Genomic DNA, 18909 nt, shown 5'->3' on the forward strand with positions numbered 1-18909 from the left:
GTGGTTCTGTCCTGTCACGTCTGCTTTCCACATCTGACAGACGTCTGCCGTTGGCTGCTGAATGGGAAGGCATCAGCAAAGTATTTTGTCATTCCTTTGGGATAGCTTTTGAGCTTGTCTGATTTATATTATTTACACGAATATTATCATTGATGAGGGGTTTTCTGTAGGAACATTAAAGGCAAAGCTTAATTTAATCTCCATCCTCAGATAGCACTCTTTAGCTATTACAGTAAGTCCCTACCACTTCCTGTATGCGCACCGTGGATTCTGAGAGCAGTTCCTCTCTTCCCTCCACCTTTGACACAGAAGTCCTGGAGTCTGTGTCTGCTCATACTCAGACTTTGAAAGCTAAGAGGTTTAAAAGACAGAGACTGAAGGCCTCTCAGTTTATATTAGTTTCTCCTACCTGAGGCTTTTCTCTTGTTAAGGATTCTCTCATGTTTCCTGAGCCTCCTCACCTGCCTTGATCTTGTGCAGTTAAATCCTGTGACCTTTTCTAACTCCTTTTCAACACTCTTAGGAGCACTGCACTTTAAACTGCCCGGCATCTTTCCCTTTATTTTGAAGACATGAGCCTCGACACAGTCTATGATGAAATGATCTTCTCACGTAAGACACTGATGTCTACATTTTATAGTTGAAATGTTGCTTGTGATAAGTTTATGTTCTTGTAACCTCGTAGACTTGCAGGTTTTCCCACCAAGGCCTAAAGACCCTCCATCTGCGATTTAAGCTGTTAAAACTTCTACCTTAATTTCTGTTAAACTGTTCTCTCTTTCCCTCAAGGTAATTTTATCCCCAAATCCTTCCTACCTTTTGCTTTATTCTTTACTAAATATATTTCTTTTCATTTTCCAACACTCTCTGCTATCTTTAAAGTTAAGGAAAGAAGAAAAATTAGGAAAAGAAAACCCTTGTGACTACTTAATCCCCTGGCCGGAATCCTTTCCTTACTATCATTTAGGACATTTTAAAGGCTAGGCTTACTGGTTCAGCTGGGGCAGGGAAGTCCCTACAGTACCAGAAAAGATTTGGAATTGGATTTTAAACCTTCAGCTGAAGTCTGAAATGATTTTCTCCCTGCAGCAGTTTCATGTGGGGAAATTTTCTGGGTTTGAAATTCTGAAGTTGGTTTATGATTTTTCTCAGCATGGATGATGATGATGATGATGATGATTATTTTTGCAATGAATGTCATTAGTCTCCTAAAGCTCTCTATGGGCAAATATGAGAATTCCAATGAAATATAATTCCTAAATGAGAAATATGAAATCAGTTTAAGAGAAAAGGTAAAACACAGTTAAAAAAAATGTCTTGAGGTAGCCATATATCAGATTCTCTGCTTAATATAGAATTGCCTTTTTCGCAAGATACTAAATGTTTGTTTTCCTACAGCAGGCTTTCTCATAGCAGCACTATTGACATTTTGAACTGGGTGATCCTTTGTTGTGGTGGACTGTCTTTTTATTATATGAGGTTTGGCAGCATCCTTGACTCCTACACACTAGAAGCCAGTAGTGCCTCCTAGTTTTAACAACCAAAAATGTCTCCAGATATTACCAGATACCTTCCTGGAGGAAGGGGGTAAATCGCTCCCTGTTGAGAACCATTGCCCTACAGTAAAGTCTATAATTATGCCTTGGAAAATCATGCAGAAAATTAGTAATTCATTCACCTCACTCCTTCCATTGATGGTAAGATGAAGAAGACATTCATTTCTACCTACTGAACAAATTTTTGGCTCCGATTTGTGCCAAACCTTTTCCACACTTAATTTCTTGCCTATAACCCAGAGGACTTTGAAAATAGAGTGTAGCTAGTATGTATCAAATGTTACTTTATATTGACTTAATTTCTCCCCTTATGTCTATAGCATAAAAAATCACATGCAAAAGACAAAGAAAACAGAGGCATTAATTCAGTGGAGAAGTCTAAAGTGGAAGAAACTACAGAGCATTCTGTTACACGGAGCAGACTACCTCTACGAAACCAGATAAATCTTTAGTTACCTTGAGGATCGGTGATTCTGTTTTTAAGAAAAATGAAAAATAAAACCTATAACTCCAGGATTTGAGCCTTATGTACAGATGAAAAACAAATGGACAATATCAAGGCTATACTGTAAATTAGTTGGATTTACTATGTCTACTCATTTTTCTGTCATGCCTGTAGTTCACTGTGTATTAATTTGGGTTTTATTTGGGACTTGCATTGAGTAAATATGTATTTTTAGTTTTTGATATAAAATAGCCCTTTCCTAAAAAAGGAAAAATATTTTTCTTGTATATCACTAGGTAACACACATATATAAGTTGTACTCTCCTTCTAGGCTTTGACTTATGTAGGTAAATATTGCCAACTCAGTCTTGGGAAGGACCACCTTTGTACTTTTCTTGCTATGATTGAATTATGTGTATCTGCTTGCCTCCTTCCCTAGACTTTTCCATTCTGCATTCTTAGCTCTTTTTCCTTTTTCATTTGTGACCAAACCATTTGTAGAGCTACAAAATGGTATCCATTCTTATTATGAGATAGTGTGAATTTTACTTAAGAAGTCTTTAACACTTTCTGTGGTTCTAAAATTATTGTCAACAATAAACTCTAGAAGTAGTCCTTCCTTCAATATTTTTAGTTTGTTTCTCCCAGATGTAAAAGTATTCCTTTATGAGGCCCAACCCATTAACCCCCACAGAGTTTCTAAATAGCCAGCTTCTCTAGAATATAGATTACTCTTATGGGAGAACCACCAAGAACTCTGATTAATGGCTGTGTGGCCTATATGTTATGCAGAAGGTCCCAGTGATTTAAGGGCCTTTTGAAACTTAATTATGACTATAATTTATATTCTTTTGCTTATCTGATGAAACTTTGTACTTTGTATATAATAAAATATGTATATGTATATTTTTCTTTAGTGAAATCTTAACGCTTGGAAGGTTCCTGACAATTTTGATCTAGCAGCCAAATTTCTGGAAGTTGAGATTTTTCAGCATGAAGAGCAAGCACACTTAGAAGGAATAGAGGCAAAGAAAAAATTTTATGCCTTCGTCAAGTTAAGTATATAAATTTAGAGACATTTGACTTTGACTGTGGTAGCTAAGTAAAGCCAAGCCCAATTGGAGAATTAGAAAATGTGCTACTTTAAGGAACTAAATTTACCTTGCAGAAGTATTAGTCACCTGAATAAAAATAATGATACAATTTCTCTGCAAAATCAGATGTCAACATAAGCTATGGATAATATCTAACAAAATAAACTGCCTTCAGTAAATCCATTAATAAATTTAGTTTCTACATTGACTTGTTTGCCCTATTATTTCTTATTTGGCAATGGGTATCTTTACAGAGTTTAGCAAGTTGTTCCAAAATTCCTAAAATACACTTTAACACAGATACCATCTAGGACAAAGCACCTTGGTAAACATCCCAGGCTCCTTCAGTCGTACTCTAAGGGACTACACCTTAGTATAAGATTAGTGAGAAAGAGATTGGTCCTCACAGGGCCTGATGTCCAGCTTTAAGTCATCTGTTTCCTGACGTTTTGAAATTATCTAGGAATGCTAATGCAACTGAGAAGGAAAAACAAATCATTGGAGAATTTTTTTATTTTAAGGAAGTTCTGTACCCAGTGTGGGTCTCAAATTCACAACCCCAAGATGAAGAGTCGTCGCAAGCTCCACTGACTGAGCCAGCCAGGCACCCCAAATCACTGGAGAATTTTAACATCCTACACCTTAAATTAGCTCTACAATTTTTGGTATACAATATCAAGCACTCAAAAAATAACCATCAGCAAAAATAGAGTAGGTAGGTAGCTTCAAGGACTTATTTTTCCTGAGGCAAAACATTCAGAAACAACTTTGTCAGAGCTAGGTTTATAGCAACCTAGTGCTCGGTCAAGAGAAGGCAAGCTAAAAACTAAGACATTTTTTTGGTGTTTTACTTGCCCTTGCTCCATCCCCCTTCCCAACTCCGTGGTGATCTTAAAGACAGCAACCCGCATTCTCAGAGCAGGGCAACCCTGTTCACTCGTCCTGAGGGCGAAGAGGATCTTTTCATCTCAAAAAATTACTCTGTCTGGGCAATCTGAAGGCCTGAAGCAAGGCACTTGCCTTTGTTTTCATCTAATTCACAACTCAAGGTGGAAAAGTAGCAAGCATTTCTCAAAACTATGATAAGGCAAATGAACAACAGGCTACTACCTGCAGCAAAAGATGATAGTTGAGGTAAGATAAAGGAGTGCCTAAAACCTAAGAGGGAAAAGACAGGAGAGAATTTCTTAAGGAAATTAGGCCATTCAAAGACAATGTATATCGGGGAATTGAGAAAGCCACTCATGTCCAGGCCAGTTTATAAACTTAAAGAAAGCTACTTAAAGTAGCTTTTGCTACTGCTGACTGATCCCTACATTCAGCACAAGCAGAAAGTGAAAGCTAAGGCTGATTTTAAATGGCCTAGCTAAGCCCTGAAGTTGTGCTCCAACAGTCTACAAAGACGGATTTTTTTCTTTTCTTTTTTTTAATTTTTGTTTTATTATTTGGTTATTGGCATTCCAGGAAATCTGTCAGCAGTAATACTAGCTGAATGCAAGCAAAAAGAGACTACCAAAGTCAAAGAATTGAGAGTCGAAAACCGTTTAGAAAAGTAGCAAGCCATTGGAGCCACAGCAAAGCTAATGCTGGGCTTGATCCCCACAATCCTGAGATCATGACCTGAGCTGAAACCAAGAGTTGAACACTGAGCCACCCAGGTGGCCTAATACTAAAAATTTCTAACAAAAAACTAAGAAGTATGCAAAGAAACAAAGTATGGCCCACTTAAAAAAAAATTAACACAAACCACCCCTTTCGAAGTAAACATTTTGAAATGAGCTGTCTCAAATATCCTCATAGAGTAAAGGAATTCAGGAGGACAATGTCTCAACAAATAGAGACTTGGTAAACTAAAAAAGCCATATCAGTTTGATATTTTTCAGCCATTTTGAGCTGAAAAATAATAAAATGAAATGATAACACACACAACACTAGAAGCTTCCAATAGCAGATGTGAACAGGTAGTAGAAAGAACCAGTGAACTTGAAGCTGTTATTGAATTGTCTAATGCAAAGTGCAGAAAGAAAAAAGAATGAAGGAAAACGAACACAGCTTAAGAGACCTGTGGAGCACAATGAATCATACCAACATTCTCAAAATGGGAGTACCTGAAGAGAGAAATGGGCAGAAAGCATACTTGAAGAAATAATAGCTGAGGGACACCTGGGTGCCTAAGTCAATTAAGCGGCTGCCTTCGTTTGGCTCTCGGGTCATGATCCCAGTGTCCTGGGATCGAGTTCCTCATTGGGCTCCTTGTCCTGCAGGGAGTCTGCTTCTCCCTCTGCGTCTGCCTGCCACTCTGCTTGTGCTCTGTCTCTGACCAAAAAAATCTTAAAAAAAAAAAAAAAAAAGCTGAAAACTTATCAAATTCTTTACAACAGTTGAATCTTTACATTCAAAAACTCAATAAATCCAAACAGGAGAAACTCAAAGAGACCCACAACAAGACACATTATATATTCAAACTGTCAAAAGTTGAAGACAGAATCATGAAAGCAATGTGTGTAGTCTTCAAGGAAATGCAAAGCAAAACCACACCGAGGTACCAGTTCATATCTACAAGGAGAGCTAGAGTAAAAACAGAAAAGAACATGTATTGGTGAGATGTCACACTCACTCTCTCAAATAAATCTAAAACAAAAACAAAAACAAAAAACCCTCTAAAAAAAAAATCCACTCAAAAAATGTGGATGCAGGGGCACCTGGGTGGCTCAGTGGGTTAAAGCCTCTGCCTTTGGCTCAGGTCATGATCCCAAGGTCCTGGGATCGAGCCCCACATCGGGCTCTTTGCTCAGCGGAGAGCAAAGAGCCCGCTTCCTCCTCTCTCACTCTCTCTCTCTCTCTCTCTGCCTGCCTCTCTGCCTATTTGTGATCTCTGTCAAATAAATAAATAAAATCTTGGGGAAAAAAATGTGGATGCAAATGTCCACAGAAACATTATCACAATAGCCAGATGGTGCCCCCAAAATATAGTTCTAAGTGAAAGAAGTCAGATGCAGAAGTTCATATATTGTATATTGTATGATTCCTTTTATACAAAGTATTCAAAAGAGCTAAGTTCATAGAAACAGATTTGCGGTTGCCACGGTTGGTTGAGAGGGGAAAGAGGAGTGACTACTTACTAAATATGGAGTTTTCTTTTAGGATGTTGGAAATTTATTGGAACTAGATAGATGTGATAATCATATAATATTGTGAATATAAGACTCAGTTAAGGGTCTGTCTTCCATGATCCCAGCATCCTGGGATCGAGCCCCACATCAGGCTCCCCACTCTGTGGGGAGTCTGCTTCTCCCTCTCCCTCTTCCCCCTGTTCCTGCTCTCTCTCTCAAATAAAAAAAGTCTTAAAAAGAGAAATTGCAAGGCAAAAAATAATATTGTGACTATAGTAAATGCTAATTAATTATGTACTTTAATTCCCTAGGGGCACCTGGGTGGCTCAGTTGTTAAGCGTCTGCCTTCAGCTCAGGTCATGATCCCAGGGTCCTGGGATTGAGCCCCACATCCGGCTCCCTGCTCAACAGGAAGCCTGCTTCTCCCTCCCACTCCTTGCTTGTATTCCTTCTCTCGCGGTGTCTCTCTCTGTTAAAGTCTTTAAAAAAATAAAGTACCTAAAGCTCTTTATTTTGTAATTGAGGTACTGGCATGTAACAGTTTCAGGTATACAACATAATTATTCATTGAGAAATGACTACAGTAAGTCTGTTGTTTTTTTTTTTTTAAAGATTTTATTTATTTATTTGACAGAGATCACAAGTAGGCAGAGAGGCAGGCAGAGAGAGAGAGGAGGAAGCAGGCTCCCCGCTGAGCAGAGAGCCCGGTGCGGGGGTCAATCCCAGGACCCTGGGATCATGACCTGAGCTGAAGGCAGAGGCTTTAACCCACTGAGCCACCCAGGCGCCCTGACCACAATAAGTCTTAAAATGATTCATTTTTTGTTATGTGATTTTGACCTAAATATCCATTCAAAATATTTCTATTGACTCAAGGTGATGTAGCTGAATCATAGTGGCATTAATTGTTGGTAGACTTAATTAGCAGATAGAAAAAAAGTTCTTAAACAAATGCTACAGTTTAAACATATGAAAGGGGCACATGGGTGGCTCAGCTGGTTAAGCATCTGCCTTTAGCTTGGGTCATGATTCCAGGGTCCTGGGATTGAGCTCCACAATGGTCCACCTCTACTGTTCCCCCTGCTTCTCTCTCTCTCTCTCTGCTAAATGAATAAATAAAAATCTTTTAAAAAATATATCAAAAATTAAAAATGTGTAGACATGCCTAGGTGGTTCAGTCAGTTAAACATCCAACTTGATTTCAGCTCAGTCATGATCTCAGGGTCATGAGATTGAGCCCTGTGTTGGGCTCCGTGCCAAACACAGAACCTGCTTAAGATTTTCTCTCTCCCCTGGGCGCCTAGGTGGCTCAGTGGGTTAAGCCGCTTGCTGCCTTCGGCTCGGGTCCTGGGATTGAGTCCCGCATTGGGCTCTCTGCTCGGCAGGGAGCCTGCTTCCCTCTCTCTCTCTGCCTGCCTCTCCATCTACTTCTGATTTCTCTCTGTCAAATAAATACATAAAATCTTTAAAAAAAAAAAAAAAAAGATTTTCTCTCTCCCTCTCCCTCAGCCCCTACCCCACCCCCCACTCACATGCTCTCTCTCTCAAAAAAATAAATAAATGAAAATAAAAATGTGTACCACCTGTGCTCATAAAGCACAGCTATGTAATAGTCCTTTGAAAAATAACTTTGTATACAAAGAGATAGACCTGGACCAAAAGAAGAAAGATAATGGAAACAAATCACAGAAACTTCAGCGAATGGAGCTATAAAATGAGATCTTTCAAAATCAGCCATTTAAAGAATTTAAAGACATGAAATATTTTGGATGATAACTGGAAATTATTAAAAAATCAGATGGAAATTCTAGAACTGAAAAATACAACAAATTATAAACAAAATGGGCTTAGTTTGCTGAACAGCTAAAGGGAGTATTAAAAAATGGATGACAGGTTACAAGAAAATAGTTACCTTCAGCATAACAAGACAAATGGACAAGAAACAAAAAAAATGGTCTGGTGAAAAGGTCTAACAGACATATAATTAGAGCCTCCAAAGAAAGGAGAGAGAATGACTGAACCTCTGTAAATCTCAAGCAGGACGAATATCAGGTCATACCGAGGTACACCACAGTTAAAGTGCTAAACGCCAACAATAAAGAAAAAAATCTTTTAAGTAACTAGAGAAAAAAAAGATATGATTTTCATAGGAAAAATAATTAGGCCCACCTGTCTGTGCAGCCTTCCCTGTGGTCCTGAGCCCTTGAAGGGTCTTTCTACCATGGAAGGATGCTATTCCTTGATTCTTGGGGTTTCCTGGTGGGTGGAGGATTGAGGTGTGGAGGTTGAGGAAGGTTTTCTACTGTGCAGGTCCAGCCCTACTCCTAAGCGGGCCCTACGCCCCAAGTCTTGGGGGAGTTGGGTCTTCTCGGTGATCCTGAGGGTAGCCAAATCGCCCACATCTTTTGCAGGTTCTTTGCAGGGAAGAGTGTCCTGCCCTTCCCCTAGGAGTAGAAGTTTTGTTTGTTTGTTTTTTACCTTTATCTCAATCACCGTGGTCTTCTGTGGTCTTCACCTGTTCCCTGCAAGGGTGTTGCCCTTCTCCCTAGGGCTTTTGACTCTAAGGAAGTAGGGTCTGGGCAGAGCTCCATGTCTTTCTTGTAGTGATGGCTGCTCCCTTTCCAAGCCTGCATCTCTGCCTCTGGTCTCTCTGAAGCACCTGGTGAATTCTGAAAAGAGCCTGCTAGTGGGTATAAATTCCCATTGTGTCTGCACTTTCAGGGATTCTACACTTCTTGTTACCTCACGGTAAGCCTTTAGCAGTTAATATTAAAAATCTACCTGAATTCTTCTTACAGGTATACATGGTATCTGGTGTCTCCTCCTGCCAGGCTCTGCCACAGGTCAGCTACGGCTCTTCCCTGTGTCTCCTTGGGAAGGTCTGTCTCTCCTGAGAGTATTTGGCTGACCTGAAACCTTAGCTCTTGGATGTGTTCAAGAGAAGTTATGTGGTTTATCTCTTTTTTTTTTTTTTTTTTTTTTTTTTTTTTGTAGATCTATCTCCCCGGTGGGAGCAGACTCAGTGTAATCTCACATTAACATTGTCTAACTTGTCAGACAAATAGTGGAAATGAGTTCAAGAGTGATTTCCTTTTCAAATGTGTACTTATTTTGTTCCTATTCTACTCGTCTTAAACAAAATAATCATATGCTTACTTCCATTTCTTCTGCCCCTTGCCAGTCAAGAGTCTTTCCCAGTCTATCTGGTCACCCTTTATGCCTTTAAGATACTTCCCCAATGTGTACTTGAAGAGACCTAGGAAAATAAAAATTTGATCTGATATTGCCTTAGATTTACTCTAACCTCTTTATTCGAAAGCTTTTGTTTTGAAGGAAGCTGAAGATCTTGTTGCTTTACCTGGGCTCAGCATAGTATCTGATGAAGTAAATGGCTTTGGTTGAGCAGGAACAATGGTAGCAGATCTCACTTGGGACATTTTCCCCTAAAGAGAAAGAGAAAGAAGAGAAACTGGCAAAGACCACTTCATAGATACATTCTGTTAAAAATGTTATTTTAGGGGCGCCTGAGTGGCTCAGTAGGTTGAGAGTCTACCTTCAGTTCAGGTCATGATCTTGTGGTCCTGGGATCTAGTCTGGCATCCTGCTCCTGCCTCAGTGAGGAGTCTGCTTCTCTCTCTTCCTCTCACTTGCCCTTCCCCACTGCTCATTCTCTCTTTCAAATAAATAAAATCTTTTAAAAAAAAAAAAGGAATTGCAGAATCATTATATTATATGCCTGAAATTCATATAACACTGTGTGTTAACTATACGGGAATTAACATTAAAAAGTTAATATAATTTAAAAAAATGGAAATAGGGGCACCTGGGTGGCTCAGTCATTAGGTGTCTGTTTTCCGCTCAGGTCATGGTCCTGGGTTCAAGCCTTACGTCTGGCTCCACTGAGCCAGCTTCTCCCTCCCTTGCCTGGTGCTCCCCCTACTTGTGCACTCTCTCTGTATCAAGTAAATAAAAAGAAAAAAAGAAGAGGGGAGAGAACTTTTTTTTACCATTAGATATTCTTTCCTGCTTTGTCAAAGATTAACTGACCATATAGTTGTGCATTTATTTCTGGGTTTTCTATTCTGTTTTATTGATCTATATGTCTGTTTTTGTGTCAGAACCACACTGTTTTGATTACTATAGCTTGGTAGTATATCTGGAAATCTGGGATTGTGATATCTCCAGTTTTGTTCTTCTTTTTCAAGATTGCTTAGGCTATTGGGGTCTTTTGTGGTTCCGTACAAATTTTAGCATTGTTTGTTCTAGTTCTGTGAAAAATGCTTGTGGTATTTGATAGGGATTGCATTAAATCTATAGACTGCTTTGAGTAATAGATATTTTAACAATATTTGGTCTTCTAGTCCATGAGCATGGAATGTCTTTCCATTTCTTTGTGTCATCTTCAATTTCCTTACTCAGTGTTTTATAGTTTTCAGAGTATAGGTCTTTCACCTTTTTGGTTAGGTTTATTCCTAGGTATCTTATTATTTTGGGTGCAATTGTAAATGGGATTATTTTCTTTTTAAGGATTTTTTTTATTTTTAAAAAAAGGTTTATTTATTTTAAAGAAAGAGAACATGCAGAAGTTGGGGGACAAAAAGAGGGAGAAGGAGAGGGACAAGCAGACTCTGAGCTGAATGTGGAGCCTGACTTGGGGCTCAATCCCATGATCCTGAGATCACAACCTGAGCCCAAATCAAGAGCTGGACATCTAAGCACCTGAGCCACCTAGGAACCTTTTAAGATTTATTTATAAGCAATCTCCACACCCAACATGGGGCTCAAACCCACAAGTCCAAAATCAAGAGTTGCATGCTCTATCAACTGAACCAGCCAACATCTCCCTGCCCCCCAAATTGTTTTCTTAATTTCTCTTTCTGCTGTTTCATTATTGGTGTATAGAAATGCAACAGATTTTTGTACATTAATTTTTGTATCCTGTAACTTCATTGAATTTGTTTATCTTGGTGGAGTTCTGTGGATTTTCTATATATAGTATCATGTCACCTGCAAATAGTGAAAGTTTTACTTCTTTCTTACTGACCTGGAGTTTTTATTTCTTTTTGTTGTCTTCAGTGGCTAGGACTTCCAGTACAATTTGAATAAAAGTGATAAGAGACATCCTTGTCTTGTTTCTGATCTTAAGGGAAAACTCTCAGATTTCCCCACTGAGGATGATGTTAGCTGTGGGTTTTTTATATATGGCTCTTATTATGTTGAAGTATGTTCCTTCTAAACCTATTTTGTTGAGGGCTTTTTTATTTTTTTAAATCATGAATGGATGTTGTACTTTGTAAAATGTTTTTTTTTTTTTTGGTATCACTTAAAATGATCATATAGGGGCGCCTGGGTGGCTCAGTGGGTTGAGCTGCTGCCTTCGGCTCAGGTCATGATCTCAGGGTCCTGGGATCGAGTCCCGCATCGGGCTCTCTGCTCGGCGGGGTGCCTGCTTCCCTCTCTCTCTCTGCCTGCCTCTCCATCTATTTGTGATTTCTCTCTGTCAAATAAGTAAATAAAATCTTTTAAAAAAATGATCATATAATTCTTATCCTTTCTCTTATTCATGTGATGTAGCATGTTGATTGATTTGCAAATATTGAATCAGACTTGCAACACAGGAATCAATCAATCAATCAATCAATTGATTGTGGTGAATGATTTTTAAAATATATTATTTTATTTGGTTTGCTAGTATTTTATTGAAGATTTTTTTTAAGAGATAGAGGTGGAGGGTGTAGGAGGGGTAGAGGGAGAGGGAACGAATCTTAAGCAGACTCCACACCCAGTGGTGAGCCTAATGCTGGGCTTGATCTCACAACCCCAAGATTATGACCTGAGCCAAAATCGAGAGTTAGACACTTAACTGACTGAGCCATGGAGGTGCCCTTTATTGAGGATTCTTGCATCTGTGTTCATCAGGGATATTTTTTTCTGGCTTCCTTCACATAGCAAAGTGTTCACATAGCAGAAACAAAATAAAAAATAAACAAGTGGGACAACATCAAACCAAAAAGCTTCTGCACAGCAAAATAAATCATCAACAAAGTGAATGAACAATCTGTAGAATGGGAAAAAAAGTTTGCAAATTATATATCTGGCTAGGGTTAATATCCAAAACATATAACAAATTCATATGATTTAATAATAAAAAACAAAATATCCCCTTTAAAAGCGAGCAAAGAACCTGAACAGACATTTCTACAAAAAAGATTTATGAAAGGCTAACAGGTACATGAAAAGATTCTCAACATCATTAGTCATTAGGGGAATGAATGCAAATTCAAACCACAATGAGCTATTACCTCCTGCCTGTTAAAATGACCATCTTAAAGAAGAGAAGAGACAATAAAAAAGCTGGTGCAGATATGGAGAAAAGGGAATGCTTGTGTATTGTTGGTGGGATCATAAACTGGTATGGCCACTGTGGAAAACAGTATGAAGGATCCTCACAAAATTTAAAATAAAACCACTATATGATCCAGCAATTCCTTTTCTGGGACTATATCCAAAGACAATAAAACCCTACCTCAACAGGATATCTGCACCATCATGATGTTCATAGCAGCATTATTTACAAGAGCCAAGACATGGAAACAACTTAAGTGTCCATCAGTGGATGAGTGGATAAACATAGGGAATATTATGCAGCCACAACAATTAAGGAAATCTTAGTTTCGTGATAGCATGAATGGATCCTGAAGGCATTATGCCAAGAGAAAAAAGTCAGACAAGAAAAGGCAAATACTATATAATCTCACTTACATGTGGAATCCAAGCAAAACAAAACAAAACACCTCTATGAGAAAGAAATAAAAATGTGGCTACCAGAGGTAGGGGGTCAAGGGTGGGGAATTGAAGGAATATGGTTAAGAGGTACAAAATCCTAGTTAAAGGATAAATATTCCATTGCTAGGATGCCCCACATTTTATTTATCCATTTATTGGTTGAAGGACTTTTGGGTTGTTTCCACTTTTTGGGAATTATAATTCTACTATGAACATTTGTGTACAAGTTTTTGTATGGACATTTATTTTCATTTTGGGGGGTACGTACCTAGAAGTGGAACGACTGGGTCATGTGGTGACTCCATGTTTAAACTTTTCAGGAACTGTCAGTTTGTTTTCTGGAGCAGCTGCTTCATTTTATGTTGCCACCAGCAATGGATGGAAATTCCAAATCTCTACAACCTTACCAACATTTGTTATTTCCTTATTAAAATATATATATATATATATATATATATATATATATATATATATATAATAGCTCTGCTAGTGGGTAGGAAGTAGTACCTTATTGTGGTTTTGATTTGCATTTCCCTCATATGTAGTGACATAGTACATCTTTTCATGTGCTTATTGGCCATTTGTTTTTTGAAGATTTTATTTATTTATTTATTTACTTGAGAGAGAAGGAGAACATGGCAGGGAAGGGAGAAGGAGAGGGAGAGATTCTCGACCAAACTCTGCACTGAGTGTGGAGCCCAACACAGTGGGGGTGTTTCAATCCACGACCTTGAGATCATGACCCTAGCAGAAACCTAAAGTCTCACGCTTAACTGACTGAACCATCCAGGCATTCCATCTGTTTGTATGTCTTCTTTGGAGAAATGTCTATTCAGATCTTTTGCCATTAAAAAAATTGGGTTCTCTTTTTATTAGGGTTCCTTACTTTTCTAATTAGACAAATAAATAGTATAAGTTTCACCAAACCTTTCATGATCAATACACCTACATTATGGTGCTAAGTATGTTAGAGTAAGTATTTCATAGTATGTGAAATGCAGACATCATGAAAGCGATGTCATGGTGATTATTACCCATGTGTTCCAGAGCTCTGATCCCAGCCATGACGCAGGTGAGACATTTCTATCTAATCTCATTAGCATTTTGCAAGTTAGTAAAGCCCTAAAACATGAATTAGATTTTGTCAAGTTTTAAGTTAAATGTAATACAATGATTTGATATGTGACATAAGTGATTTAGTCATCCCAATATTTGAGGGTAATAAAACTTTTACTGTAAGTAAAAATAGAACCAAATTGCTATAATAAAATCCACTGATGCTTTTTTTTTTTTTAAAGATTTTATTTACTTATTTGACACAGAGAAAGAGATCCCAAGTAGGCAGAGAGGCAGGCAGAGAGAGAGGGGGAAGCAGGCTCCTCGCTGAGCAGAGAGCCCGATGCGGGACTCAATCCCAGGACCCTGGGATCATGACCCGAGCTGAAGGCAGAGGCTTTAACCCACTGAGCCACCCAGGTGCCCCCCACTTATGTTTTTTTTTTTTAATTTTTTTCTTGTGATGAGAACTTTTTTTTTTTTTTTTTAAGATTTTATTTATTTGACAGAGAGAGAGAGAGAGACAGAGATCACAAGCAGGCAGAGAGGCAGGCAGAGGCAGAGAGAGAAGCAGGCTCCCCACTGAGCAAGAAGCCCGATGTGGGGCTTGATCCCATGACGCTGAGATCATGACCTGAGCTGAAGGCAGTGGCTTAACCCACTGAACCACCCAGGCACCCCAATTGTGATGAGAACTTTTTAAAAAAGATTTTTTACTTACAGAGAGAGAGCAGAGTGAGACAGAGAGCACAAGTGGGGAATGAGGGGGCGGGAGATGGGAGTAGAGGCAGAGGGAGAGGGAGAAGCAGCCTTCAAGCTAAGCAGGGACCTTGAAGATACCAGACTTGATCCCAGAACCCTGGGATCATGATCTGAGCCAAAGGCACACGCTTAACTGACTGAGCCACCCAGGCGCCCTGATGCTTTCAAGCTTTAGCTAATTTGAAGTTTTACCTCTATGTATATTTAATTATTGAAAATAAGTTGATTTGTCTATTTGTAAAGTTTATTTGTCCTAATGCATTTAATGAACATACTGTTCATCTGCTACCAAAAAAAAAAAAAAAAAAAGAAGTTTCAAAACAATTACCAAAGTTAGATAAATTAGAGGTAAGACTCACCTTCTCTCCCTACAAAGGTTAGTTTCTTTTATAGTAGCAGTGACTAAAATAAATGGTGCCAAATTTTTGGACAGAGTCTTGTTTAATTCAGAATATAATTAAAATCTCATGTAGCTTTATTGGTTTTAGTATCCAGCAGAGAAAAAATATTGAAACTCCAAGAGATTTTGAATTAAATAGCTACAACAGTTTTGTTTTATTAGTTCTGACTGTGTGAAAAAAAATTATAAGGACAACTTCGGAAAAACCTAGTTCTTTTAGAGCCCCAAATGACTTTTAAAACAATAAAACAAACTATAAAACCTACACAAGTGATATTAAAAATTATGTAGTTCAATAAATGTGACATTCACAAATGTGGTTGTAATTTTTTTTTTAACTATAGTAAAATGAACATGGATCTGATGACTGGATTTAGAAGAGATGGTGTTATATAGCTTAACAGAATTAAGTGCTTCAACTTGCTGGTGAGCATTATGTAGCAGAGCTGGAATGTTCTATCAATGCCTTTTAAGATCTCCATCTAACTCCCAGGGTCTGTGGCAATTAAAGAAAGGGATGATGCTTCCTTTTCCTATAATAGTGTTTATTTTCCTAGCACTTTAATATTTATTTTTGGAAGGTTTGTAGATTTAGATTTTTTTTTTTCTTTTTTTGCCTGGTGGCTGAGTCATGCACAGAATAAGCTACAAACCCATACTATTTTTGAAGATGGAACTTAATGGCTAGTGATTTACTATAAGGGCATTATACGAACTGATCCCCTCAATTGCTTGGTAGGTAGAAGGGGCAAGAAAAGAAGAAAAACAAAGATGAGGGAAAGACATTTTGTGAAGAAAACAATAATCAGTCACCTGGTTAGTTCACTGAGGTCCTAATCTTTGAAGAGCCAAACATAACTTCTGAAGGTTCCTATGAGCTTTGGATAATAATTGTCCTTTCTTTGTCCCCAGATCATGTCTCTGTCCTTGGTACACAGAACACACTTGGCTTTCACAGTATTCCAGCACCTGGCTGACTTCTCCACTAACTGGTGGAATGGGCACAACATCAGACCGGACCACAGAGGGACCTATGATTTGTAAACAGGCCTCCATGATGGCTTCCAGGGACAATGTACTACCCGAACTTGTACGCAGATTTCACAAATAATTCAAATAATTTTTACCTTAAAAAAATGAGACTGCTTTCATTTCTTTAATATCTAAAATCATACTTTAAAAATTTTTTATACTGGAAAATTTCAAGTCTACAAAGAAGCTGACTAGTACAATGTATATCAGTATACTCTTCACCTAAATTCACCAATGAATAATTTTCTAATTTGTTTTATCTCCTTATCTGTACATGTGTGTATAATGGTTTGTGTATATATATGTTGTGTGTATGTATTGAACTATATGAAAGTTACGGATGTCAAGACCTTCACCCCTACTTCAGTCCACACGTCCCCAAAATGAGGACATTTTACTCACAATACTTATGTCATCTAATTTACAATTCATTTTCAGTTTTACCCTTTTAGCTTCCCAATTGTCTTTCATGGCTTTCTTTTTAAAAATCCAGAATCTAATCGGTTGGTGTGATATTATGAGAGGTTTCAAAAATCCTCATCCTCAACAATGTTTCACTTGATGGTCCTTTTTTTTTTTTTTTAATTTTATTTATTCATTTGAGAGAGAGAACACAGAATTTGAGAGGGAGAAGCAGACTCCCCACTGAGCAGGGAGCCCATGTGGGGCTCGATCCCAGGACCCTGAGATCATGACCTGAGCAGAAGGCAGACGCTTAATCAACTGAGCCACTCAGACACCACTCACTTGATGGTTGAATTATTACATTTAAAAAATTTTATCAAAGTTTTTAATTTGTTAGCTGGCATCCTTCCAGCTTTACCATCCACCATCCCTCTCTCTCTGAGCTATGGAGAGTGAGACTATGAACTGTTACATTCAATGTGTTATAATCCAAAATGTGCTTTTGATACTTAAAGTACCTCAAATTTGGCCAATGGAAGACTCATCAGGGTGGGTCTGTCTTCATTCTGTGGTTTCTAGCACAAGATGCCTTGAGCTCACCTTGTACTTACCATGCCCCAGACCTAGAATCAGCCACTTCTTCCAGGACCTACTTATGCTATGAGTAGGTCACCCATCCACATGGTTCAATTCTCCAAATATTCATAAAGTATACAGCAAGTTCTTCCTTTAACTCCACCTCTCTTCACGGACAGCCGATGTTACTAGTTTTTTGTGTTCTCTTCCAGATAGAGTTTACCTAATAGAACAAAGGCACAGATAAATACCCCGACTCTTTCCTAACATTTTACCTCAAATGATAGCATATTACACTCACTGTGTTCGTCTGTCATCAGACTCGGAAAGATGCCTATGACTCCAACCCCAAAAGACTAGGAGACTTTAGGCTTTCAGGCTTTCAGATTTTCAGAAAGTTCTGGGAGGATGATTGACCAAAGCTGCACTGACAACGCTCACATGCTATTCCTTGAATATTCGTCCCTCTCTAGGTTCTTTGACAACTTCTCATTTTTCAAACATCACTTCCTTGGAGAGTACTTTCCGTTCCTTAACACGCCCCCTCCCCCAGCTAGGTGACGTCCCTGGTTATTAGGTTTCGGATCATTATGTACTTCTCCTTCCTAGCACACACATAAGTCACAGCATTAAAATTTGTTTCCTGCCTCCGTGAGGAACGGAACTACATCTGTCTTGTTCACTGCTGCCACATAGTAGTTGCTCAACAGAAATGTGCGCAGTGAAACTCGAATGCGGGCCAGCCGGCTTCCAGTTCACTCTTCTTTCGTCGGCGACCCCTCTTTAGTTGGTGAAATTGTTCCAAGATGTAAATAAAACATCTCAATAGGAAAAGCTGGGAAATGTGTATTTCCATGATTAATGGAGGACCTTAGCAGAAACTGCTCACCGCGAGGTGTGACTACCGCAGGAGGGCGTCAATCAAGAAAATGCCCCCTTGGCCCTCAGGCGAGTGGAGCTGCACAGAGCCGAGGCCACAAGGCGTAGAGCCACGGATTCAATAGAAAACACGTGCAAAACGGGAAAGCGGTGCTGCGCGCAGCTGCGACCCCCAGGACCCGGGGATAGGGGACACAGAGCAACTCCCATCGGGGCGGAGAAGGCTGCACAACTTCTACCTGGCACTGTAAGACCCAGGCTTTCCCCTGATTCCTTCCCAAAGCGGCTTCTGCCAGCGACCTCATGGAAGTGGCCGAGTGCGGGGAGCCCACAAATGCAATGGGCTGGAGCGGCCACGAGCCCGGGGCACCCGAAGTCTCGTCGTCCTTACGCCAACTGGGACGTAGCTAAGGGCTAGAGCTCTCTCTTTGGAGCCGCCCCAGGAACTCAGGGCACTCTCCCGCTACGAGCTCCGGAGATGCCCCAGGCAACAGCCAGTGCCACCGTTACTCCAGGGAGCGCGCCGACAGGGAGAATACTTTTAGGCCGGCGAAGGGGCGACTCTGCCGGTGGCCTCTCCGCCTGTCCGGCTCAAGCCTAGCTGCCCCGAGCCTGGGGCCGGCTACTGCCAGCCTGGGCCCGGGCCCGGACTAGTGCCCCCCGAGTTTCGGCAGAGTTGCCTCCCGGCAGGAGCTGGGACTACTTGAGTCCGTGTTTCAGGCGCTACTTTCTTCCTGTCTCCCCACGACGCACGCGGCCTTAGGCTTCCTTCGAGGGCTTTCCTGGCCAGGGTGCCTGGCGCCCG

The 18909-nt window shown here is 39.6% G+C and overlaps 1 protein-coding gene and 1 long non-coding RNA gene across 2 annotated transcripts in view; one reads left to right on the forward strand and one right to left on the reverse strand.

The window, feature by feature from the left end:
- The window catches only part of KIF11 (kinesin family member 11), a 43342-nt gene extending 40039 nt beyond the window's left edge, over window positions 1–3303 (forward strand). Inside the window, exon 22 of the mRNA XM_059398141.1 lies at window positions 1877–3303. Within this exon, the coding sequence (XP_059254124.1) occupies window positions 1877–2008 (132 nt within the window). The 3' untranslated portion in view covers window positions 2009–3303. The remainder of the gene's footprint in view (window positions 1–1876) is intronic.
- Window positions 3–17443, reverse strand: LOC132016625 (uncharacterized). The gene is made up of 3 exons (XR_009403960.1): window positions 17261–17443; window positions 9567–9651; window positions 3–164 (listed from the first exon to the last, which is right to left on the reverse strand). It is a non-coding gene; the product is annotated as an uncharacterized LOC132016625 (long non-coding RNA).
- Window positions 17444–18909: the final 1466 nt, after the last annotated feature.

This window comes from Mustela nigripes, chromosome 4 (genome assembly GCF_022355385.1).
Source record: "Mustela nigripes isolate SB6536 chromosome 4, MUSNIG.SB6536, whole genome shotgun sequence".
Lineage (NCBI taxonomy): Eukaryota > Metazoa > Chordata > Mammalia > Carnivora > Mustelidae > Mustela > Mustela nigripes.